Here is a 26,474-nt window from a genome sequence, read left to right as displayed (position 1 = left end):
AAAAAAAATATAAAAATCAATGTCCACTCACAGAGTTTAACAACTTCTCTCCTTAACAGCCCTCCCAGGAGTCCCTGATGAACACAGGATGTGCTGGTTTTGCCTGGGATAAAGTTAATTTTCCTCCCCAAGGGGGTAAATTTTACTCTTAGGTCCTGATGTTACACATTTGCAGCACAGGAAGCACAACAGTGTTTCCCCACTCCAAGGTCCTCCTTTTAGCCAGAACACTTCACAGGGAAAACAAGGCACAGCACATGGTCCAGTTGAAAAATACCACTTTGTTAAGCCTCATTGAAAATAAAGGCTGAGGCAAAGAGGATTAATTTCCACACCTGCCCCAGGGAGCTCCAACACACCTTTGGTTTCCCACCGACACTGCGTCGCTGCTTCCCAAAATGTTCCCCAAAAGGGCAAACCCTTCACAGAGATTTATTTGCAGCCAAGCAGGAGGTGCCTGTAAAAGCCAAAAGGTGTGGAATGAAGGCTCTGAGCCCTCCAACCTCCCTACTCACCACTGAGGTGAAGAGCTCAATGGCATTTAAAGCCAATCCCTCTTGAGAGACCATTCACCTGTGCCCACCTCCTGTTTTTGTGGCCAAGGTTTCCCTCCCCTCCCCTCCAAACACTTTTCACATGCAATTAGGTCACAGCTGAAAGTCAGCACGCAGCAGAAGTGGAGTTACTTTGCTTTAAAATAAAAACATGTATTTCTATCACCTTAGGAGTTGTTTCTCTTTCAGCACAGGGACCCTCTGATCCTCCCACCTCCTTTTATCAGCATCTTCAAAAGAGAAAGGCAGTTATAATTGCTTTCCCCCACTCACCTTAGAAGAAAAGGGAGAGGCTGCTGTTCTTCTCTCTTGGCATCTGGAGAAGAGACATGCTTTGAGCAGTCACTTATTTACAGAACAAAAATAACAGCTCGATTTCAAAGGGCAGAGCAGTCCAGAAGAATGAGGCTCTTTCCTCCTTCCCTGCCTGCACAACCCCCTGCTCTGCCTCTCCCCCCATTCCAGGGGCTTCTCCTCCCATTCCTGGGGCTTCTCCCCCATTCCAGGGGCTTCTCCCCCCATTCCAGGGGCTTCTCCCTCTCTGTCTGGATCAAGAGCATCAGGTTTTGCTTTTGCTACACATCATGGAATCCCAGAATGGTTTGGGTTGGAAGGGACCTGAAAGATCATCTCATTCCACCCCCTGCCATGGGCAGGGACACCTCCCACTATCCCAGGTTGCTCCAAGCCCCATCCAGCCTGGCCTGGGACACTTCCAGGGATGGGACAGCCACAACTTCTCTGCCCAATCTGTGCCAGGGCCTCACCTCCTTCACAGCCAAGAATTCCTTCCTGATATCCAATCTAAACCCATCCTTGAAGGTGTCATTCCTGTGAAGACCCAGGAGCAGAAAGATGGGAAGAAACCAGTAGTTCCACCAGCCTGATTTCTTCCAGCTCTTTGATTTTCACTTTATTCCTTGGTTCCTGGTCCTGCAGGGTCCTCTCGAGTCCTGTCCCACAAAGCATCTCTCCCAAATCACACCTGAACCCACCACATCCCACTGGTGGGAAAGCTGAATTTTCTGCCACATCGAGCCATTTATTGCTATAAATTGGTGTCTTCAGAGCTGCAAAGGGGCTGAAATCAGCCAAGAAAAGTTCCATGAGCTCTTAGCAGGGACTGTTTGTTGGGACTTAGAGGCTCATTTCCAGGCTAAAAGTCTCCCAGCAAACTGCCACATTCCCATCATTCCCTGCCAGGCAGCTGGGAAAGGACCCGTGGAATGTTTTACACCTTATTTCACATACTTCAACAAGCAAGTTTTGAAGGAAAACCCTCCATAACATCAGCTCTGAAAGGGCAAGATTGGTAAAGACACAAAGAGATGATATCCCAGCCTGCTGCAATCCCTTGCTTGGATAACAAAGTTTCTACACTCATATTTTAGAAATATATTTATGTAGTTCAGCTGATGCCACACAGAACACTGAAAATGCCTCCAAAAATGAAGGGGCTGATGAACCTTGTTCCTGATGTAATCAGTTAATTCAAAACTCTAAATGAAGACAATCACTACAAAAAAGCCATTTATTAGATATATGTACATATATACATATCCATGCAAAATGATTTTATACACATTTACACAGGTTCAATTATTAATACAGTGCAAAAATGGCTAAAAAGGTACCAGCCCACCTTCTACAAACTCAACAGGGTTTTGGGGAGAAAAAGGGGAAAAAAACCCACAGAGAATTATCAGCTTCATAAAGTGACAAATCACTGCAAATGTTGAAATTATTGAAGTTCATTCTTTGCCAATTTTCTTGTGCTGAGCTGCTGGGTGAGGAAAAGGGTTTCCAACAGACTCATCTGGAGAACTGACAGAATTCAGAAGATGCAATTCAAACTACATTAAACAGTTTAAAGTGGAATAAAAAGGGATGGATTCCTCCCTGGGGATTTGATTCAATACAGGACTAATCCCACGTTATGAGTCAGATTTCCCATACTCAAACTGCAAGTCATTCTTTTTTATTGAATCTTAAAGCACTTAAAGATCCATGTAAACCCTTCTATTCCTCTTGCTGTTGCACCAGGAGATGTTCAACTGTATAAATGCTCTGGGGATGTGGGAGCCCTTCTAAATACCAACAGGAAAAATAAAACCAGATCCAGCTGTGTGAGCTCTGGCTCATCCTGGAATCCCAATCCAAACCTCCAAAGTGCTCAGGATTAATGCACACAAACTGAGCCATGTGGATTCCTTATAAATGTGGTTTACATGAGGGAAAAAAAAAGGTTGCAAAGGGATTAAGACTAACAGCAAAGCAGAGCTTTGGGGTAGGAAAGATCTAAAGATTTTGTCACAATCCATAAAGCAAAAAAAACTTAAGTTTAGGCAAAACTGAACCAGTTGCTTTGCTTTGATTTTAGTGAAATATTTTCAGGAAAAACAAAATTAAATAAAAAAGCTGGGTTTAATCTTTATCCACTCTATATTAACTGCCCAAGTTATCCAGACACCTGGTTGTAACTCCTGCAGAGCTTGGGGGGCATCACCTGGCACAGGGATGGGTTTGTTTGATGGCAAACAGTTGGATGCTTGGGAAGCATCAGGAATGTTGCAGCTTCTTCCATCCTTAGTGCATGGATGAGGAATGCCCCAGCTGGAAATGCTCTGTGCCTTGAGCTGGCTTTAGCCAAGGAACAGGAAAGCTCTTTTGGATTCTTCAGCCACATTGAGGCTGAAAAGGCAGGAGCAGGGACTTGGGTCATGTCACTAAAGTCCTTTTCCCAAAGTTTTGCCCATCTGTGGTATAAATCCTCCATCCTTTCCCCACAGGATGATTCCCAATGATAACCCAGTGGGTTGATACCCACTTTAAGCTCTTGGAAAATACAATCAGTCAGCAGATCCAGTCTCATTAAAGTGTTACATTTCCAGTACCAGAGTTTTGGGTGCTATTTTTTTCAGATTTTTTTTCAAACTTCTACTCTAAGCTCATGACTTTGTTCCCTTCAGCCTCCAAAAGAACCTTCCCAAGGAAAACTGGGACTGAGCAGCATGAAAAATCACAGCAGTACTAAAGCCCTCACAGCTATTGGGTCACCTGGGGGTCTTAAGGACAGTGGTTGAGCTCAGGCTTCCCTTCTGCTCTCACAGAAAACTGGGATAATGCCAGACAAACCACTTTAATCCACTCCCTTATAACAGAAGAGAATTCCCTCATGGCACAGAGCTCCAGCTGTTTGCTCACTGCCTGGCTAAAATATCCCTCCATCATTCCTACCACACTGTCCCTCCCAGTTCAGAGGCTTTTATTGTGTTACTGTTACAGTAAGTGATGAAAAAGAAATTGCTGCATTTTCCTACTGGGAAAAGCTCTGGCATTAAGTCCCTTGATGTCCCAGGGACTATCCTGCCTCTCTCAGTGCTGTTCCTGCTGTCAGCTGCATCCAGAAGAGCTTCCAAAGCACAGCAGCACAAATTTCTGATTTAATTGTCCACTAATCCTCCTGTTTGTGTCCTGAGATTTCAGGAAAATTCGCTGAGATACAAAAAAGTGATTTTTTTAAGTGTTTCTGCATAAAAGACAACTCAGGTTCAGGTTAATCTCTTTGCAACCAGAGGTAGAGATTATGGGAAGGGAAAAAAAAATTCTTTGGTGAATGAAACAGGGTGACCAGAAAGAAAAAAATTCTCAAGAAGGAAAATAAAAGGAAATTTTAGGACCGTAATTCCACAATAACACACCTACAGTTCTCTACATCTCACTTTGACTCTCTACAACCCTGGTGCACCAAAATCCTATGCAGTTTTTGAAGACAGTCTAAATTACTCATCTAAAATGTCCTAAAATGCCCAGTTGCACCTCAGTATGTGACACACCAGCACAGCCAGAGCATCAGAGGTGCAGAATTCCAGCTCTGCAGTCCCATATTCCAAAGTGCACACTCAGAAACCCATCTCAGAAATTCAACACCATTCACTGAAGGGGTTTTAGAGAACAAAGAGAACCTGCTCTTGCTTTCTAGTCCTGGAAATGGGTTTTTATTCACCAGCTACACAGTATTTTTTGAAGAGGTGAAGGAGTCAGTGGCCTGGCATGAGCAGGTTTGGAGGATTTATTGTCCAAACAGATCCAGCAAACAGGGAATTGCCCTTGGATTAAAAGTGACCTGATCCAAGGAAACAAAGGCCACTTGAGCTGGAAGATCACTGACATCCACTTGGTTTATTTTATGCTGCAATTAACACACTTAACTATGAGTTTAGCCAGGATGTATTTATAGCCTTTATGGTTTTTAGAAGAGCCACAACCTCCTCCTGTGCTTCAAAAACCCAGACAAACCACCCTGAAGCTCACCCTGACCATTCTTCCCACTGACAGGGAACTCACCCAACAGCAGCAAACAATTCCTTTACTTGTATTTACCAAGAATCTTCATTTTACTACACAGTTTTAACACTTTCAGGAGCAGGGCAAGACACTGAGCTGCCAAACTGTTCCAAACCCACCAAGACCAAGGGCAAAATGTTCTGTGGGTGGTGTTGGTCAAGGAGTAAAAGCCTGGTGATGGTAAGAACCTCCATGTGTGGCTGACACCTGAGAAGATGTACCAAGCACCACCACCATGTTAAATACACCTACAGTCTTCCCTGTGTTGGGACAACATTCCAGCCTCCTGCTTATCTCCAGTTGCTTGGAATGACCCTCTCCTTGCAACAACCACTGTCACAAATCTCTAAAAACACCCCAAGCAATTTTTGGCCAGGTGAATACAAAAAAAAATAAAAAAACAGTTATAAAAAGAGAGTAGCAACCCCCAAGTGTTTTTCATACACCACAGTCAGGCTGTTTCTCCAGGAGTTGCCTTGCCAGGATCTGGTAGGAGGAAAGAGCTGCCACTCCCACGTGGAAGGCGATTTGCCAGAGGTTCCTCAATCCATACAGGTGGATGTTGCAGAAACACACACAGAAAAGCAGCACAAAGGTCTTCACCTTCCTCCCAGAGCTGTAGAAGAGGTACAGGTAACACTGCAAAGGGAGCAGAGAGGCACAGTTGGTGCTGAGCTACCCACACAAAGCCAGGGATACAGTGGGAATTGCTGCTTGGCACAGGTGGGACCCACTTGCTGAGCATGTGTGAGGAGCAGCAACTCTTCCAGGAGCAAACTGAAAGCTCCAAGTGCTGACAGGAGAGTCCCTTTTTTAACTCAGGCACGAACAGCTCAGCCTTTCTCACTTCAGGGCACAGTTTCCAACTGTGCTGATGCCACAGGCAGAGATGACTGCAATTTAGGCACAGGCTTTTCGGGAAGATGCCTGCCCTAAATCAAAAGGATGAGACACAACATTCCTTTATTGAGCTCCCCTGGCTCCAGGTACTAACAGGAAAAAAGGCAGGACAGAGCTTTTCTTTGGGAAAAAACCCACTTGCATCCAGTATTTAGACCTAAAACCCACTTGCTTCCAGTATTGAGATCTAAATTAATATTCCCCTTGAATTAATATTCACCTTGAATTAATATTCCCCTTGAATTAATATTCACCTTAAACTCTGCCCTGACCAGAAGGCTCAAAGACACCACATTTTATCATCATACAATAAATAACCTTCCTGCAAGTTTTAAACACCATAAATAAATATAAACCTGCAGAGAGTGGTCCCCAAACCATCACCCAAATGCAACAGCACAAGGGCAATGAACACACTGTAGGCATCAGGTTATTCCCAGTCCCAAGTGCTGCAGTCTCCTGGGATGACAGGCTAAAAACTGAATATTTTCCAGCAACACCCTGCCCTGAAGTCAAATGGTGTGGACCTCTGGGTAAAGAACCTTTCAAGAAAAACCCATTTCTAACAGGTATTTTCCTTATTCAAACTCTCCTGAATACAAAAATAACCCATTAGGGAAAAAGAAAAGTCTAAGGAAATGAGGTTTGCCACCAGAATGAAATGTAATTTTTAATGTGAATTAAAACATTTTCAATAAAATTGGGAAGATTTGCTCAGTCTTTCAAGGTGGTCATGTTAGAAAAGCCCAGACACAAAGACATGGAGTCCATCCCTCTGGGAAGGAAGGATCTTTGGGAGAGCATTTATTTATCCTTGGGAAAATTGTGCCTTCAGCTGTGTTTGTGCCACTTCCACAGCAATGGAATCACTCAGGTTGGATATTAAAAACCTCTGCTTTGCTGAACATTAATTGGTGTTGTGGATCAGAACATCAAAACAATCAGAAAGAATCTTATTCACAATCAACATACCTGAAAAACACAGGCTAGAAAAGGTACAAAAAAAGCTACCACGTTTCCAATTCCTTCCTGGTCCTCCTGTTGGGATGAAGAGAAGTGACAAACAACTATGTCAGGCACAGGTTTTAGCAAGAGCTGCTTGATATTTGAGAACACTATAAATATAGTCAAGTACCTCCTCTTAGTTTCTGTTGATTGACTGTAACAGTGTTAAACACCAAGATCAGTGTCACTGAACAAGACACCAAGAACTGAGGGTTATGTGACAGTTCCTGCTAAATAAAACTGTGTCAGCAAACAATCAGGACACTTTTGGCTTTAAAAAGTTGTTTACAGTTTCATGTTTGTTTTTAAAAAAAAAATTAAAGGATCTAAAATGAAATATAAGAACAGGAAAAAAATCCAGCCTGTGTGGTAAGGGGAAATATTTCACCAAATTTTAACCTGCCCAGAACAGAATAAAATGCAAAATGTTGTGATTTTCAACAAAATACAGCAGGTCCAGCAGGTGAGTAACCAACTGCACATTCCCTGGGGAAACAAAGCACTTGTTGTGTGCTGTGCTAAGAACAGCCCCCCTTGCCCTGGGTACCCACAGCCCCCTCTGCCCCATTCCCAGGTTTTGGAGCCATCAGGAATACCTGAAAGGAATATTCTGCCAGGTGAACTCCTCTGATGAGGTTCAAAGCTCCACACATGATGTTGAGGACAAGAGACAGAATCCCCAGGGGGGTCACAGGCTGCATTCTGTAAGTGGGGGCTTGGGGGGGAAAAAAAGAGAGAAAACCAGAAATTAGTGAAAGTTTGTATTATTACTGTGAATCTTTTAACAGAAAACAACACAAATCAGCTTTTGTGGGGTTTAACTATTTTCAAACTCTTTCATGCTTCCTCCAGAGGAGACTAATTGTGCACAGAAAACCCACTTTTTTTTGTTGCATTACACTGTTCAGCTCTTCAGACACCCAGAAATCAGCAAGAGCTCTGGAGTACCTTTTAAACAGACGAGGAATTGAATTTTTCTTGACCCATTTGGCATCAATGTCTTGTATTATGGTGCATGTAGAGATTTTTCAAGTGTTTATTCCAGCAGCTCAGCTGCTCAGCCCTCCTCACAGCTCAGCAGAAAAGCCTTTCAGCACCCAAAGGTCTGGGAAAGGGCTTGGATTCCTGACACCCATAAGAGCAAGACAGCAATTCATCCCTTCCTTAACCACTAATTATGGATTTCTCTCTGAGGGTTCAGGCTCCACACATTTCCCAGGTAGCAAATTATCTCCTTCCTTCCTCACCTTCTCTGCTGCTCCTTCACACCCACACTCCTAAACGCCATTCCTTATGCTAATCTAATTGATACATACCTAATTAAGGTCAAAGCAATTATTGTGAGTGTGTATTTAACTTGAGGATGTGCTGCCTCTAATCCAGGGCTCTCCAAAAACCCACCTACGGTTTTCCCTCACTCCCCCAGGGATGGATTCCACACCCTGAGACTCACCCACATCTCATCCCTGCCTTTGGATCACCACAAGTAGGACACTGTCAGATTAATAACAAAAGGGTCATTTGCAGCTCAGATACCAAATTCAAATCCTCTCCTGCACCATAAGACATGGGAGGGAATGAGTGAGAGCTCAAGGAGCCTCCCCAGCTCTCGGGATCTTCTCCCTCCTGTCCAGGTGTATCCAGATCCTGAGTGTTGGAGATCAACTCTGGCTTCATTCCAGTGACAGATAAAACACCATAACAGCTTAAAAATTGCAGCACCAGAGAGGAAAACACTCATGTCTCCTCCTTCAAGAGACATTTTGTAAAAAAATTTGGTGCCAAATGAACACAGGGATGACAAGTATCTTTTCTAAGGGTCCATGTAATTAATTTGTCTGGCACACACTCACACATCCCCAATTCCAGCTCCAAAGCCTTAATTCCACTTGATATGTGTCACATTACTGTGTATTACAGTCAAAATGGTGAGTAACTGTCACCCAAAGGCAATTTGGCTTTTTTTTTTTTTTGCTAACAGTGACATTTAAGTCCCAAACAGTGCCCTGGACAGAAGCTGTGACAGCATTTTGTTCATTCACTGACCCCAGAATTCAGTTTCCTGCTATTTGTGATCAATTCAATCATGTTACAGCTGCATCTCTCTCACAGAAATTTCCTAATAAAGACTTTCTTTTCCTCAGATTCCAAGATTTACTTCATAGGCACAAAATGTCTCTCAAGCAAATTAAAATTATCAAGCACAAGTGTCATTAATGGAAGAGGATCCTACAAACTACACATGTCAGGAGTTCCCAGTCCCCAGGGAAAAGCAATGCAGGTCTCAAAATATTCCTTCTGCAGAATGGAATATTATGTAAAAGTTGCATTTTTTTACTCCAGGAGGATAAAAAGAATTGCTGTCACAGATGCAAGGGGAGATTAAAATACCCAGTTGCTCAGGGTTCAGATTCTGTGAAAACTGGGCTTTAAATTGCTGTGGGCCTTTATTTCTGCTATTTTCATTCTGAGGTTTAATTCATTAACTGAAACAGCACAGAGAAATGAGATGGGTCCTGCCAGGGAAAAATTCTTACCCTTCTTTGCCCAGAGAGGGGGTGGATTCCCCATCCCTGGAGGTTTTTCAACTGGGATTGGCCGTGGCACTGAGTGCCATGATCTGGTAAAGGGACTGGAGTTGGACCAAGGGTTGGACTTGATGATCTCAGAGGTCTTTTCCAACCCAATCCATTCTATGATTCTGTGATTCTATGAATTGAATCATAATTTAAAGAGAATTGTATGCCAGAATGGCTTATTGCCTTAAATAAGGGGAACAGGAGAGTACAAGAAACCTTAGTCCAGGACAGGACAATTTTGCACAAGCACAAATAAGTTCTGTCTGTGTTTCAAAGTGATTGAACTCCAAGAGCAGACGTTGAGCACAAGATCCACACAGAAACGTTGGGGGGACTGTGGGTTATGCAGCAGCCAAGCAAAAGGCACCTGCAGGTCTGAACATGCACAGAACAGCTCTGTGAAAACCCCCTGACACAAGGAAGGAATTAAAACTCAGCCCAGAAAAGCCTCTCTAAGCAGAGGCCTCTGCCCATGGCACTGGAGGCAACACCAACCCTGTGCTGCCTCCTGAGGGCACAGAACAAGGGGATGCCAATGAGTCTCTCACTCAAAGCAGCTCCAGGATGAGAAATGAACTGACACTCACACGGCTGAGATTAAAATACAAGCACATAAAACACAGGAGATGTGAAACAGCCTCAAAAAACACCTTAAAAAGGACCCTCTGAGCCTGTGAAAGATGAAGAACATTCATCAAGAGGAGCTGCATCATTTCCCAGCACGTTCAGTGGACAAATGGCACAAGCTGAGCTACTTCATGGAGCCAGTTCTGATGGGAAAAGTCTCCCTCTTCCCAGAAAACCTTCCCATTTTTCCTGCACACAGAGCTGTGTCCTGCAGAGCATCAGCAGCTGTGCCCAGCTCATGAGCTGGGGCTTTGCACAACACTTGGGGACATGTTCATGGTCAGTGTGTTTTTCCAGCAGGAGTTGGGCTGGGTTTGGTTAACAAAGGAAGGAACAAACAGTAGGAAGAATGGAAATAAAGTAAAATTAAAATGCAAAGCTCTTGTTCCCATAAATACTAACAAGGACAACACTGCCCTGGCTTTTCCATCCCTTTCCACACCAAACTGAAGAACCAGGGAATGAGTTCCCACAGCCCAAAAGGATCCAGGATCCAGCTACAGCCATGCAAGGAGAGGGATGTTTGATTATCCATGGACTGATCCATCTGCACTTGGGAATGCAGCCACAATTAAATTCTGCCCACCTGCAGCCACAGCACTTCAAGGAGTCTCTTGTACAGCAGAGCCATAACAGAAATAACATTAATATGGGAACAAACACAGCTAAACTTAGAGCAGCAAAGTGGGATTCAGCTGGAAGGGAATGAGGAGAGGAGAGAGACACAAGCCAGGAAAGGCAACTCCAGTGGAGGGAAACAGATGATCATCAACATGATCCTTAAAATACAGGCAGAACAGTCTGTAAGAGTATTTGGGTTAGAGCAGAGAGAAGAGCCAGAAATAAAAAGCCAGATGGGAAGCAATTAGGGATATGGGGGAACTGAAATGTATTTCTGATCTGCGGGCACAGATGAGGTTGCAAATATTTACTGGCACTGAAGCTGTTCAAAAGGAAAGAAAATAATGCAAAGAATTTCTACACCCTGTCACACCATGAAAAGATTTAACCTTCAAGCACAGCTCTGAGGAGCACTCACAAACCTGACTGGCAAATAAAGGCATTTCAAGGCTATTTTTAATTCCTCCTGGCCACTGCCCTTCTATATTTTAATTTAAAATACCTGTGTCAAATTAGAGTCCAGCTCATCCATCACAAACAATAAGACTGAGCAACTGGAACTTAATTTTATTAGTGTCTCATAAGCCAAGAATGACAAAAAAAAGAGGAAATACAAGCTCAGGGCACTCCAGCTGCATTTAAACCACCATGTTAATAGGATTAAAACAGGGCATGGCTTAGTGGTGGACTTGGCAGTGTTTGGTTTCCTGTTGGACTTGATGATCTTAAAAGGATTTTTCCAACCTAAATGATTTCATGGGTGGAGGAGAAAGGCAGGACTTTGACTATGCAACTGAAACACAAAGATTTTTATAATAGAGATTGGTACTTCAAAGGCAGGTAAAATGTCAAGTTTTGCTACAGAAAAGTCTCTTGTCAAGGCTCTGTGTGTTGTTTATAGAGATACACAAATTCTCTTCCTGAGTTTTAGCTAAATACACAAAATTTTAAAGAATAAGGTCAAAAGGGAAAGCAAAGAGGGGAGAACAATTCAGGGCAGCCTGGGAACAAGAGTTTTGCCCTTAGCTCATATTCTTCTCATCTTTTCCTGCCTCAAGGCTGTTCTAAAAAACTCTTCCAGACTGTAATTACACACTTTTCATTACAAGTTTGCACAGGCAATGAATCAGCTGAGCTTCTTTTGCCACAGAAATCTGAACAAACAAGGAGTTGAAAAGCAGGAGGATTTAACATGGAAAACACCAAGTCCAGTTAGAAGCATTTTCCACACAGAGGAGCTGATCTAAGGCTGGAAAAAGGCATCACTTACAAGTCCTTAAAGGCACTAATGCACACCTGCTGTAATGCACAATTCCATATGTTGTTTGCTACGACAGAAAAGTCCATGCACATGATAAAAATATGTATTTCTCAGTACAAAGGGAACCTGTTATGTGTTTTTCTATCATTTGGAGAATCAGGGTGAGGATATCTCCAGTCACCTTGGGTAGTAATGACTTACCAACCTCCACATGGACTCCTGAGTGCCCACCATTGCTCAGCCCATTGAGCAGCTCCGTGTCCTCCAGTTCCAGCTGGACTGGGGGCTGGAATTGCAGCTCCTCCTCCACCTTCTCCCAGTTGGCCTGGGCTTGGGAGCCACGGGCACTGTTAAAATGGAATTTCACCTTCTGAATGATGGTATCTGCAAGGACAGAGAAACCTGCTGCAGTCAGCTCTGCAAAGTTAACTGCTTAATTATTAATCCTTAATATTATCAAAGCTTCATTAAGGAAGTTCTTTTTTGGTTGTTTTTCATTTCTTTATTTCTTATTTTCAGGTGTATAATTCCACTGCTGGTTAGGGGAAAAAACACCCCTGTTCTATGTATTTTATATCACAGAACACTAAAATGAAGGACCTTAAAGATCATCCAGTCCCACCCCCTGCCCTGGGCAGGGACACCTTTCACCACTTCCACCAGCTCAGGTTGCTCCAAGCCCTGTCCAGCCTGGCCTTGGACACTTCCAGGGATGGGGCAGTCACAGCTTCTCTGCCCAACCTGTGCCAGGGCCTGCCCACCCTCCCAGGCAGGAATTCCTTCCCGATATCCAGTGCAATCCTACCCTCTGTCAGCACCTTTCTGGATGCTTTAAATCTCCATATCCTGCCTGCCAGGGGACTGAAAGCAAGTTCTCATATCCCAGGGGAGATGTCAACTCATATCTTGAACTACCCATGAACCACCATGAGAAGCAATTCCTCACTGTGTCTTAACAATGTCAAGGATTTTTCCAGCACAGAGGTAAATGAATTCCATCCATATCTGAGCCCTGAAGCAGCTCTGAGCAGCAGAGGCAATTCCACAGTGATTCCATCAACGCCCAAGCCCCAGATCCATGCCCAGACCACTCTGCTTCCTCTCTCACTCCTCCAATTTAATTCCACCTGCAAGCAAATCCCTTTCCACAAATGTGGCTGCTGCTTTGACAGGAGCTGTGCTGAGACTGAGCAGGGAATTCCTCCAAGTGTTCACTATGGATGGGGTTATTTCCTACTTAATTGTGCAAAGATATTGGCAAATTCAAGCTATTTCAAATGCTTAGGGGAATAAAATCCAGAACTATCTATCCTGTAAGTAAAATCCATATCAAATAGTGCATAGGTTGCCCACAGCTACTCCTGGATATGGTACATATTTAATACCTGTAGCAGGTTGTGCTTAAGCTGTTGTTATAGCTAATATATATATATTATTTTATATATATATAAAACAAGGCTGGAGCTCTAGTTGTGTTGTGCTGGAACACACAGTGCTATAAGGACTCCTTAGTGAAACCCCTGCATTTTATCTTGTCAGCCTGTTGAGAAGGCAATAAAATCTACATCACTCTGTATGCATAATATAGAATAATTATAAATTATATAAATGATAATTAATAATTAATAATGAATAGTGAAAGAAGAAGACGAACAGAAGAAGAAAAGAAAAAGAAGAGAAAGAAGAAGAAAAAGAGGAGAAGGAGGAGAAGGAGAAGGAGAAGGAGAAGGAGAAGGAGAAGGAGAAGGAGAAGGAGAAGGAGAAGGAGAAGGAGAAGGAGAAGAAAAAGGAGAAGAAAAAGGAGAAGAAAAAGGAGAAGAAAAAGGAGAAGAAAAAGGAGAAGAAAAAGGAGAAGAAAAAGGAGAAGAAAACTAAGAAGAAAAAGGAGAAGAACAAAGAGAAGAAAAAGGAGAAGAAAACTAAGAAGAAAAAGGAGAAGAACAAAGAGAAGAAAAAAGGAGAAGAAACGGAGAAGAAAAAGGAAAAGGTAAGAAGGAAAAGGAAGAGGAAAGGGAAGAGAAAAGGAAGAGGAAAGGGAAGAGAAAAGGAAGAGGAAAAGGAAGATGAAAAGGAAGAGGAAAAGGAAGAGGAAAAGGAGGAGGAAAAGGAAGAGGAAAAGAGGAAACAGGAAAAGAGAAAAAGGAAAATAAAAAAAAGAGGAAAAGAGGAAAATAAGAATGAAAGAAGAAGAGGAGGAAGAAGATGAAAAGAAGAACAGAAGGAAAGAAAAGAACATAAGAAAAAATATCTTTAACTACCAGACAACAGGCTAAGATCTCAGATACCAAATGCATCTCAGATCCAAACACAGGAAAGAAGATGATTAACTAAATAATCACACACCAATATTAGGCAGACTCAGTAACATAATAAAGTATATTAGTAAAAATGAAAAATGTGTGGTCTTTCTTTAAAACAAAAGACCCTTATGCAAATAAAACAAGCTAAAAATTCCCTAATTTTTATTCAAGTTAAAAAAAATAATAATGTGGATCTCAATATAAAATTACATCACAGGTATAACATGCCCTGCAGGGAATCCACCCAAAATCCAAGATGGCTCTATAAAAAGTTTTCCTTGTGGATTTCTCAATCTTTTAGTCACTATTTCTGAAGTCTGGACAGGAGGGTGCAAACCCCCTGCAGGATTTGGTCCTCTCCCAGAACAGTTTCTCCCTGCAAGGGAGTTGTGTCTCTCAAAGGTGTGAGGTTCAGTAGAGCAGCTGCTACTTGGCAAGAAAACAATTTATATCAGCTTAAAAAAGAATCACTGGGTATGGCTCTGAAGTTATGATGAGCCTCCAAGTCATACCAGAAATAAAACTGCCCATAATAACCTGTTCTGTCTCCCTTCTTTCCTGTTCTCGTCAAATTCTGTAATGATGTTAGAAAATATCTCAGACATCCATTTCTTTTTCTTCCATGCTTGTTCATTAATCTCCACAGCATCCTGTCCATAGGAGAGGAACTCCCTGGCACTGCACACCCAAAAACCCAACAGTTTAGGGCACTAAGATCACAGAATCATAGAATCAATAGGGTTGGAAAAGACCTCCAAGATCATCAAGTCCAACCCTTGGTCCAACTCCAGTCCCTTTACCAGATCATGGCACTCAGTGCCACGGCCAAGCTCAGTTGAAAAACCTCCAGGGATGGGGAATCCACCCCCTCTCTGGGCAGCCCATTCCAATGCCTGAGCACTCTCTCTGCAAAGAAGTTTTTTCTGCTCTCCAACTTCAATTTCCCCTGGCAGAGCTTGAGCCCATCGTGCCCCCTTGTCCTATTGCTGAGTGCCTGGGAGAAGAGACCAACCCCCACCTGGCCAGAACTTCCCTTCAGGCAGTTCCAGACAGTGCTGAGGTCACCTCTGAGCCTCCTCTTCTCCAGGCTAAACACCCCCAGCTCCCTCAGCCTCTCCCCACAGCACTTGTGCTCCAGTCCCTTCTCCAGCCTCGTTGCTCTTCTCTGGCCCTGCTCCAGCCCCTCAAGATCTTTCCTCAACTGAGGGGCCCAGAACTGAACACAACACTCAAGGTGTGGCCTCCCCAAGGCAGAGTCCAGGGGAAGGGTCACTGCCCTGGGCCTGCTGGCCACGCTAGTTTGGATCCAGGCCAGGATCCCCTTGGCCTTCTTGGCCACCTGGGCACACTCTTGGCTCCTGTTGAGCTTCCTGTCCCTCAGTCCCCCCAGGTCCCTCTGCCTGGCTGCTCTCCAGCCACTCAGTGCCCAGCCTGGAGTGCTGCAGGGGTTGGGGTGGTCAAAGGGCAGGACCTGCACTTGGCCTTGTTGAACTCCATCCCATTGCAATCAGCCCATCTCTCCAGTCCATCCATATCTCCCCTCCTCCTCCACACGCAGCCAAAGGCACACCCAGAGTCACTTCCACCACCAGCCCTTGGCCAGGAGCTGTTGCTTAACATCATAAAAGCAGCAGACACAAATTTTTACCATTAGAGAACAAAGTTACAAACCAAATTCAATAAAAGCATATGGTCTGGATGCCAAATTGATGCTTGTGGAGTCATAGGAAGCAGTAAATTCCCAGCGAAGCTCTTCCAGGAAGCAGAAGGCCATGATGGTGGAGTAGCTGCTGGAACAGATTGCCATGCAGGCAACATCCCCAGAGGAAAGGAAGCTAAAAAGAAGGAAAAAAGGAGCAATATCAATATAAAAAGCTAAAAGTCCTGCTGAACATGAGGATTAAACGGTGCTTTCTGTCCAAACAAAATGGACAGACTGAGCTGAAGGAGCAGACTGCAAAAGGTATATTTTTTTTGGTCCTGCAGCCCTTGTAGATCTGTTTATCCTTGGGCAATTATTTATTCCCAACTCACACTGAGGATCACAATACAGACTTTATTAAATTGGTACATCAGTACAAATGGAGGGCATTATTGTCCCAGGCTGGCTTTAAATCACATCAATAAGAAACAAGATGGTCAGAAAGCCAATTTTGAAAGAAAATGCAGTGGCTTTCCAAATTAAACCAAAAGAAAAAAAAAAGTGAACCCAGGGCAGCTTGTTCCCAGGAAGCAAATTTATTCCTTGCTCACCTTGAACAGGACAACTTCATTTTAACAGCAAGAGATACTTGGCAATTGGCACAAAGCCAGAGTTTCAAACACTTACTGCTGAGTTCTGAGTTTGTATCAGAAACAGCAAAAATTCTACTCCAAAATGGGTTGCTCTAACACTGAAGCCATAATTACATGGAATTTTCCCATATTGATGTTGGAGTTTCCCATATTTATGTAGAAGTTTCTCAAAACCAGGAACTTTTCCAGGGAAATCTCCCCTTTGCAGCTCAGCCATTTGTCAGAAGTAACTCAGAGTAACACCAAAGTTTGGCTGCTGAAACATTTCTCTCTCTCTGCATTTTCTCTCCATGTATTTCATCCCAGCTTCATTTCATATTCATAATTTCTTTTTTACCATGTTTGAAGTTTTTTTACATTTGCTCACCAGAAATGCAATCCCAGGCTAAAAATAATTTTTTTACACAAGTTTAAATAAATTTCTAAAGTTCTTTAATAACTTTCTTCACCTAAACTTGGTAATTCCAAGGCACTGGAATGCAAGTAGAGATCCATAATACTCCAAATGGTAACAGTAACAAGCACTGCCCTTCGAGCAGAAAGCTCTGCTACAACAAATGAAAATAAGCAAAATACATATCAAAATAAAAATAGGTAATATAAATATGTAAATGTAATGCAAATGTGTGTATTGAATATGTAACGTGACTGTGTGTTGCTGTATCATAAAATAACTATTTATGTATCTGTATAAACCATTTATATAAATATAAAATACTATATATAAATATATAAATATATATAAATATATATAAATATATAAATATATAAAAATATATTATATATATAAATATAAATATAAATGAATATATAAAAATATATAAACATATATATTTATATATATATACACACATACATATAATTATACATGTATACATATATACATATATACATATATACATATATTTACACACAAACACACTCATATATATATATAAAAAAATAAGTCTAAACTGAGCAGAAATTTTGTTGCTGTGATTTTAGGAAATAAGGTTTCAAAATACTTGGGAGTTTATTACCTGGATATCCACAGTGGGATTTCAGATTGGAATCAAACACTACAAATTACACCCCAAATTCAACTAATTCCCAAGATAATTATTTCAGAAGTTGAAGCCAAAACCCAAACCAACCAAAAGCAGGGACTCACTGTATGCTCAAATTATGTCCTTTTGCTGTGCCTCGACTTGGATACTGTGCCAGGACTGAGGATAATGCCTTTAATCTCTTCCTGCATTCCAGAAAGTCCTGGTTGAAATGGAAATCTGTGGAGGCTGAGAGGGGAAGTCCATCCCTCACCCTCACCACACAGGCAAAGATCAGGGACATTCTCCACTGGAGCACTCATGAGGACAACCTGAAAATGAAATACGTTGGGTTAAGGGATGAGAGATTCCTTCCAATCCCAAATGCCAGGCAGGAATGTGTCAAGGGAAGAGTTTATTCCCTCTTGGAAACCTCTGCCACTGAGGGGCAACCAAACTGCTCCCAAAGCTCAGGGTTGAGTTCAGTTTTTGTCTCTCAGACTAAAAGGTGAGGCAAGGGGATTAAACAGGAGAATTATCAACATGAAAAACATTCCTATTTTCCCTCCTTCTGCTCTACCTCAAGCACCAGAAATTGTGTTCAGTTCTGGGCCCCTCAGTTGAGGAAAGAGATTGAGGGGCTGGAGTGGGGCCAGAGAAGAGCAACGAGGCTGGAGAAGGGACTGGATGTGGCACTGAGTGTCCTCTTAAATACCTCCAGGGATGGAGAATCCAACATATCTTGATCCAATCCCACTGTGATTACCAGCCCAGGGCACTGAGTGCCCTGGGCTGGTAATCACAGTGAGGTTGGATCAAGGGTTGGGTTTGATAATCTGAGGTCTCTTCCAACCCAACTGAGAAGAGCAACGAGGCTGGAGAAGGGACTGGAGCACAAGTGCTGTGGGGAGAGGCTGAGGGAGCTGGGGGTGTTTAGCCTGGAGAAGAGGAGGCTCAGAGGTGACCTCAGCACTGTGGAACTGCCTGAAGGGAAGTTCTGGCCAGCTGGGGGTTGGTCTCTTCTCCCAGGCACTCAGCAATAGGACAAGGGGGCACGATGGGCTCAAGCTCTGCCAGGGGAAATTGAAGTTGGAGATCAGAAGCAAATTCTTTGCAGAGAGAGTGCTCAGGGATTGGAATGGGCTGCCCAGAGAGGGGGTGGATTCCCCATCCCTGGAGGTTTTTCAGCTGAGCTTGGCCATGGCACTGAATGCCATGATCTGGTAAAGGGACTGGAGTTGGACCAAGGGTTGGACTTGATGAACTCAGAGGTCTTTTCCAACCCAATCCATTCCATGATTCTATGATTAAATGCTGGGTAAAGTTCTTACAGGGATTTATGGACATGTTGCACCTTCACTGGGGTTGCAAAGAGCTGCAGGAGTCTGGCACTCACCTCATTTTCTAGTGTGACACACAAATCCAAAGATAAATTTTAGGCTGTCAGGCTCTTTTTAGACTCACCTAGGACTAAATATAGAATAAAAGTTGCCCTCCCTTGTCTTCTTGCCCTTTAACAGGTCACAAACTCCCATAGAAAGTTATTATTGGGAATTACCTGGTACATTCAGAGCATGCAGAGATCTGTCCTTCAGACATACCATGAGGATCCAGAGCACCAACTCAGCAGATCACATAATCTCTGAAAAAGAGAACAATAATGAACATTTGAGATAACTAATGACCTGTATTTACATGGATATTTACAATAAAATTGCCCCTGCAGTGGGTAAACATGTCCTAGAAAGTATTTTGCCTGAGGGAACAAACAACTCACTTTCTTATCCAATATATTAATTTCCACCCACAAAGACACTAGGAAATTATATGCAAAATATTTATGATGTCCCAATCATACTTTTTTTAATTTACTCCAGTAAAAGAGCAGCTCTAAACCAGCAGATTTTAAATGATTACCACAAACAAATCAAGGGGAAAATAAAGAAAAACAGAGGCATTTACTTGGCTTCAGGCCAACTACATAAATAAAGCATGGGGGAAATAAAAAGAAAGAAAAAAATTCACACTGTGAAATCAAAGTTTTGATAGAGAATGACTGTTTTAACCAGCCCTTTGTCACACAATTCCTCAGGATGCCCAAAGGATCTTTGAAATGTGTCTCATCAGGACTTGTCTAAGAAGTCCAGAGAGCAAACCCTCTCCTGGTTCAGGCATCACAAACTCTCTGAGCTGCTCTGAGGGCTAATTAGGGTTGAGTTCTTAGCACAGGCAGCACTAAAAGGGTCTCATTTGTGCTCCACAGGAATCATTTCCATGCAACTTGTGGGAATGACTCCCCTGTCCAACGTGACAGCTTAAAGTAACTCCAGTTATCAGAGGAATGATCAGAAAGCACAATGGCACACAACTTGTTCACTTGGAAAAGTAAATTTAAACTACAGAAGATCAGCCATCACTTGAAAAGTGTTATTTTGAACTTTTAAAAAGGAGATTAAAGAATTAGATGTTATTTTTTTTCCACTATCCCTCTCACAGTTCCTCTCCAGTTGTCATTTCAGTAAAATCAAACTAAGCTCACAAACCTCAAGTCAACACAGAATTTCAACAATAATCAGGACTGTTGTCAGTTTGAAAAATCACATTGATCTTCAAAGTGCTGTGATATCAGCCATGAAACAGTGCAGAAAATTATCATAAAAATGAAACAAAACCAAAAACTACACCTGCTAACTCAGACATATTAACTTTAACACAGGCAAATTTTAAGCACAGTTGCTCAGAACAGTTTAATGCTGGAAAGTTGGTAAGACTGATGAAGTTTAACTCCAGAATAACTCCAAAATAGTCAAAAGATGGACAGGAAAACAAAAAAAGCACCAAACTTAGAAATTAAATATATTTTCTAAAAGCTATCTATCCTATGGAATTATTCAGCTCCCTGTGCCACTAATAAGAAGACTTCAAAATAAAAAAAAATATATATATATATATGAGTGCCATGATCTGGTAAATGGACTGGAGTTGGATCAAGGGTTGGACTTGATGATCTCGGAGGTCTTTTCCAACCCAATCCATTCTATGATTCCATACATATTCATCAGTAAGGATAACATCACCTGTAGTTAACCCATAGTAACTAAAGTTACAACCACTTGTAGTTACACTGAAGTGGTACAACTTCCCAAGACATACAAACCTTCCTGCTGCAGGGCTGTCACTGAGCACCAGCTGCACATCAGAGGGATGCTCTGATCTCCTGTGAAGGGTCTGGTGGGTCCCCACCAGGAAACTTCCAGACTGACTGACAGACCCCTGGAGAAATCAGTCTGTGCTGCTTCCTCAGACAAAGCACCCACCACCAAGGCTTTGGGGGTTCCTCTTCTGTGGCCACAAACCTCCTGTTACTTGCTTGTGCTTTGATTCCGTGCTAGTTTGGCAAGTGACAGTTATAATGTCCCCTCCCTTGGAATTTTAACCACTTGCAAAGCCACCTCTGCCACGTCACCCGTGACAAACTGTCACGACTCACTGACTGGTCAAGGTGTGCAGGAATCCTGTGGTGACTCGATGCTGTTCCTGGTTCACATCCACTGCCCTTTCCTTCTCCAGGCTCCTGCTGTTTGCTCAGCATCAGCAGCCCAAAGATCTGCTGATCTGTACGTGGCAGGTCCTGGACCTTGGGCCCTGAACCTGGACAAAGTCCTCATGTCTCTGGATTGGACAGATATCAAACCTTGTTGTACTCACAATTAACAACATCACACCAAGAGCAGACCATCTATTCCACTGGCACAAGGCAGCCAGAGGTGCATTTAAAATACACCCTGAGGTGTATTTTAAACAATTGTTCCAGAAGAACAAGTGGTAATTTATGACTAAAGCAAACAAAGTGGCTTTTTTCACTATCTGAAGCACCTGTTCATCCAACACCACAATAAAACTATTTAGTCCAAGACTCAAACAGCACAACTTTACCACTGTTAGAACAAACAATTCTTTAGTGAATTCCCACAGTAGGTTCCTAAGTTACCTGAAGCACAATTCCTCCTTCCCTCACTTCCTGAAGCAGCAGACAACTCTCTCCAGTGTCTGCCCAGGGATTATCAAGGCAGCCTTAATCAGACCCCTTGCACTTTACTACACTGTTACACAACTTCCCCTGGGTAAGAAGATTAGGCCCAGCTCTCCAGGGCCACACTTCTCCACATGCTCCACCAACTCCTGCTTTATTGCCTGTACTTTGGGAACAATCTGCTCAAAGGGCTGTGAGAGCAAATGCAAACCAGTGCTTAGTTCATGAGGGGAATTATGTTAAAAATACGGTTCTCTCAGAAATTATTCTGTGTAACCATCAAAGCAGAAATTTCCTTCTAAGAATGGCACAACACTAACAAGACATGTCTTGTTACCAGGATTTCTCTCAAGTATTTGACTTCTCTCCCTGTTTAGAGCCACATTTCCCTTCTTTCTAGAGCTGTCCAGCTTCAAATCCAACAACATCCAACTGCTGTTCCCAGTTTTGATCTTCCTGGTGGAGGAAGAGCAGAAACCTTTAGTGGATGTTACCATGGTCCTGAAGTTTTTTGGACATGACCATAACTATTGCACTAAAGCATCTTTCCTCAAGCAGGGAACCTCCAGAGGGAATCATGGACAGCTACAGGTGGGATGTTGGAACAGGACAGAGATTCAGGTTGGCTCAATCAAACACTAAACATTTGACAGATCTGCAGCTCAAGTGTTGATTTCAGTTCAAGGAAAAGGAAACAACTGGGATCTGGTTAATGATGGAAAGTTACTACTTCTCTGTGGATTTTACCCTCTTCTCAGGAATTTAAACAAGCAAATCCAAATCACTGTTAAATTTCTCATCTTCTGAGATTGCAGGAGCTTCTGTATCCATGTGCTCCTGTATCCATGTGCTCCTTTTCCCAGCTGCTCCCCCTCCATCCCCCAGCAGTGCTGACCAGCTGCACCACAGACCTGCAGAGCAACAGGAGCCTCTCTCCAGACTGAGCAGTGAAGCAGAGCAGTCTGAAAGCAGGATGTTATCTCAAATTTTAAAACAGGATTTGTTCACATCCAGAGCTTACAGGCTCCTATAAATCCTACAGGCTTTATTTTTATCCCCAAAGGGAAGCAAGGAGAGAACCTTTACCATCACAAATCTCCTGTCTACACGTTCCTATAAATTATCAGGAATAAAGCACATTACACAAACCTCAAACCCCAACATTCCATCAATCCTACTGTCCCTGTGCACAGACCTCCAAACCTTTGCCCAAAGCACACTGTGACAAGTCTGTGAGGCTCTGAAGCTCTGCCTCTGCTTTAATCTCTCAGGAACACCAGCCACCTTCCCTGTTCCCAAATACACACCCACCCACCTGAACTCTCCCAAAGCCCCCCAGCTCATCCCTGTACCCTTACCATCCACCTTCCCTGCTCCCAAATACACACTCACCCACCTGAACCCTCCCAAAGCCCCCTAGCTCATCCCTGATCCTTACCAGCCACCTTCCCTGTTCCCAAATCCATACCTACCCACTTGAACCCTCCCAATGACCATCAGCTCATCCCTGTACCTTCACCAGCCACCTTCCCTGCTCCCAAATAACACACCCACCCACCTGAACCCTCCCAAAGCCCCCCAGCTCATCCCTGATCCTTACCAGCCACGTTCCTTGTTCCCAAATCCATACCTACCCACCTGAACCCTCCCAAAGCCCATCAGCTCAACCCCATACCTTCACCAGCCACCTTCCCTGTTTCCAAATACACACACACAAACCTGAACACTCCCAAAGGCCCCCAGCTCATCCCTGTACCCTCACCACCCACCTTCCCTGTTCCCAAATCCATATCCACCCACCTGAACCCTCCCAAAAACCCCCAGCTCATCCCTGTATCCTCACCAGCCCATACAACCAAGGACCCTTCCCACATCCATCCTGCTCCACTCACATTATTATAATTACACTCTACTCACTCCTCTTCTCCCCCACCTTAAGCATCCTAAAATCCCCCCAAGCCTCCTTTCCTCCACTGTTCAATAAACATAGACACCTTGAAAACAAACAAACACAAACTCAGATGCCTTGATAGCAAACACACACAAACCCAGACACCTTGGAAACAAACACAAACACACGAACAATCACAAAGGGTGATTTTGCCTTTGCACTGACAGTCGCCCCCCATACACCCCTCGAGCACCCAAAGCCCCCAAATCCCAGAGGTCCCAAACCCTCACCTTATCCCAGCTCACCCCAAACCATCCCCAGCCCAACCCAAGCCCCTCTCAGAGTCCCAAGTCCTCCTCCTTTACTCCCAAGCACTCCAACGCATCCCCAAATCCTCCATCCCAATCACAGGACCCCAATCCCAACACACACATCCCCTGCTTCCCCATCGCCCCCCACAGCCCCCAAACTTCACCTCCCTGCCACAGGACCCCCCAAATCCGTCTCCTATCCCCCAGCTCAGCCCTGGGGGCCTTCCCTTCCCTCGCTCCAGGGAACCCCAATCCAGCATCAGTGCACACACCAGGATCCCACCACGCACGTCCCTGTTCAGCCCCATCCTCAATCCCCCGAACCCGCTGCCCGCTGCGCTGCCCTCGCTGCCCGCACAGCCCCCGCACAGCCCCGGGGCACCCCGGGCACTCCTCCCGCTCCCTCCAGCGCCCGCAGGGACGGAGGAGGAGGAGGAGGAAGAGGGTTCGTATCCCCCGTGTACCCCCCAAGACCCTCTGCGCTTACCTTCCCTACCCGGCCCCGGCCTCGGGCCCCGGCCCCGGCCCTGCCGCCGGCCCCGCCCGCTTCCGCCATGGAGAGAGCCGAGAGCGCGGAGCGGCCGCGCGGGGACAGCCGGGACGGCGGCGGGAGGGACAGGCGGCGGCAGCGGGAGCGGGGATGGGAATGGGATGGGGATGGGGATGGGATGGGATGGGGATGGGGATGGGATGGGATGGGATGGGATGGGATGGGATGGGATGGGATGGGATGGGATGGGATGGGATGGGGATGGGATGGGATGGGATGGGATGGGATGGGATGGGATGGGGATGGGATGGGATGGGATGGGATGGAATGGGGATGGGAATGGGGATGGGGATGGGGATGGGGATGGGGATGGGGATGGGATGGGGATGGGGATGGGGATGGGGATGGGGATGGGGATGGGGATGGGGATGGGATGGGGATGGGGATGGGATGGGATAGGAGGGATAGGATGGAATGGGATGGGGATGGGATGGGATGGGATGGGGATGGGATAGGATGGGATGGGATGGGATGGGATGGGATGGGATGGGATGGGATGGGGATGGGGATGGGGATGGGATGGGATGGGGATGGGGATGGGCATGGGGATGGGGATGGGGATGGGGATGGGATGGGGATGGGGATGGGGATGGGATGGGGATGGGGATGGGGTGCGGGAATGGGGATGGGGATAGGATGCGGGAATGGGGATGGGATGGGATGAGGAAATGGGGATGGGGTGTGGAAATGGGGATGGGGTGTGGGAATAGGGATGGGGATGGGAATGGGATGGGATGCAGAATGGGGATTAGGTACAGGAATGGAGATGGGGTGGGGGAATGGGGATGGCATGTGGGGATGGGGATGGAGTGCAGGGATGGGGATGGGGTTCGGGAATGAGGATGGGGTTCAGGAATGAGGATGAGGTGTGGGGATGGGGTTTGGGAATGGGGATGGGGGTCAGGAATGAGAATGGGGTATGGGGATGGGGTTTGGAAATGGGGATCGAGGTCAGGAATGAGGATGGGGTGTGGGGACGGGGTTTAGGAATGGGGATGGGGGTCAGGAATGAGAATGGGGTATGGAGATGGGGTTTGGGAATGGGGATGGGGGTCAGGAATGAGAATGGAGTATGGGGATGGGGTTTGGAAATGGGGATCGAGGTCAGGAATGAGGATGGGGTGTGGGGACGGGGTTTAGGAATGGGGATGGGGGTCAGGAATGAGAATGGGGTATGGAGATGGGGTTTGGGAATGGGGATGGGGGTCAGGAATGAGAATGGGGTATGGGGATGGGGTTTGGGAATGGGGATGGGGGTCAGGAATGAGGATGGAGTTTGGGGATGGAAAAGGGTGAAACAAAACCAAGCTCTGGAGCTTGTGCCTGTGCTTCAAGGACAGACTGCACATCCCAGGTGGTAGATGGTTTTTTATTTTTTATAAAGAACTTCGGCAGAAGATGAACTGGGATACAAAGCATATTTATCATCTTCCTTCCTTCCTTCTAGGGGTGCCAGACATAGAAAAAAGTCAGGAGGCTCCACATCTGGCACTGATACCTGAGCCTTGTGGTGGTTCCTGATCCCATGATGGGATGCCTGGAGAAGAGGCAGCTCAGGGGAAACCTCACAGCAGCCTTCAAGTGCTTAAAAGGGGTTATAAAGTGGTAGAGCAACTTTTTACATGGTCAGATGGTGATAGGACAAGGGGGAATCGTTTGAAATTAAAAGAGTAGAGATTTAGTTTAGATGTCAGGAAGAAACTGTTCCCTGTGAGGGTGAGCAGGCCCTGGCACAGCTTGCCCAGAGAAGCTGTGGCTGCCCCAGCCCTGGAAGTCTCCAAGGACAGATTGGACAGGGCATGGAGCAACCTGGGCTAGTGGAAGGTGTGTCTGCCTTCCACTGGGTAAAACTGAGTGATCTTCAATGATCTTCCAACCCAAACCACTCTCTGATGCAATTCTGATTCTCCTCGTGGGTGTTGAGGCAGTAGCACATCAATCTTGTCCCAAGAAATTCATCTGAAAAAACCAGCAGAACAAAAAGAATACACAATAAATCATTACTGAACCTGAGAGCTCTGAATTCCACAAATTCTACATTATAGGAGTGTAGTGGAGTTGCTCCCTAAGCAACAGCACCCCTGCCCAATACCACGTGCAGTGAGTAACCCCCAATGTTCTGCTGCTCCAACAGCTTCCACTGCTCAGGAAAACACCCCATTGCTGCCAGTCTGG

At 44.7% G+C, this 26,474-nt stretch overlaps 1 protein-coding gene across 1 annotated transcript; it reads right to left on the bottom strand.

Moving 5' to 3' along the window:
- Positions 1–4,142: 4,142 nt before the first annotated feature.
- On the bottom strand, positions 4,143–24,316 carry SEC22C (SEC22 homolog C, vesicle trafficking protein). The gene is made up of 8 exons (XM_071560438.1): positions 24,237–24,316; positions 19,073–19,156; positions 17,640–17,846; positions 15,866–16,029; positions 12,096–12,278; positions 7,403–7,521; positions 6,774–6,839; positions 4,143–5,540 (listed from the first exon to the last, which is right to left on the bottom strand). The coding sequence occupies exons 3-8, from the start codon at positions 17,816–17,818 to the stop codon at positions 5,340–5,342; spliced, it is 912 nt and encodes a 303-aa protein (XP_071416539.1). The 5' UTR covers positions 17,819–17,846; positions 19,073–19,156; positions 24,237–24,316; the 3' UTR covers positions 4,143–5,339.
- Between the last annotated feature and the right edge of the window lie 2,158 nt (positions 24,317–26,474).

This window comes from Pithys albifrons, chromosome 7 (assembly GCF_047495875.1).
Source record: "Pithys albifrons albifrons isolate INPA30051 chromosome 7, PitAlb_v1, whole genome shotgun sequence".
NCBI lineage: Eukaryota > Metazoa > Chordata > Aves > Passeriformes > Thamnophilidae > Pithys > Pithys albifrons.
The sequence above is the reverse complement of the archived record's forward strand: the minus strand, read 5'-3'. Positions and strand labels throughout refer to the sequence as shown.

Coding starts and splice junctions, on each gene's coding strand:
- SEC22C (XM_071560438.1), bottom strand. CDS start 17,818: ATGTCCCTGATCTTTGCCTGTGTGGTGAGGGTGAGGGATGGACTTCCC. Junction 16,030..17,639: donor GGACATAATTTGAGCATACA/GTGAGTCCCTGC, acceptor CCTTCTTTTTAG/CTTCCTTTCCTCTGGGGATG. Junction 5,541..6,773: donor TTCTAGCCTGTGTTTTTCAG/GTATGTTGATTG, acceptor CTCCCTTTGCAG/TGTTACCTGTACCTCTTCTA.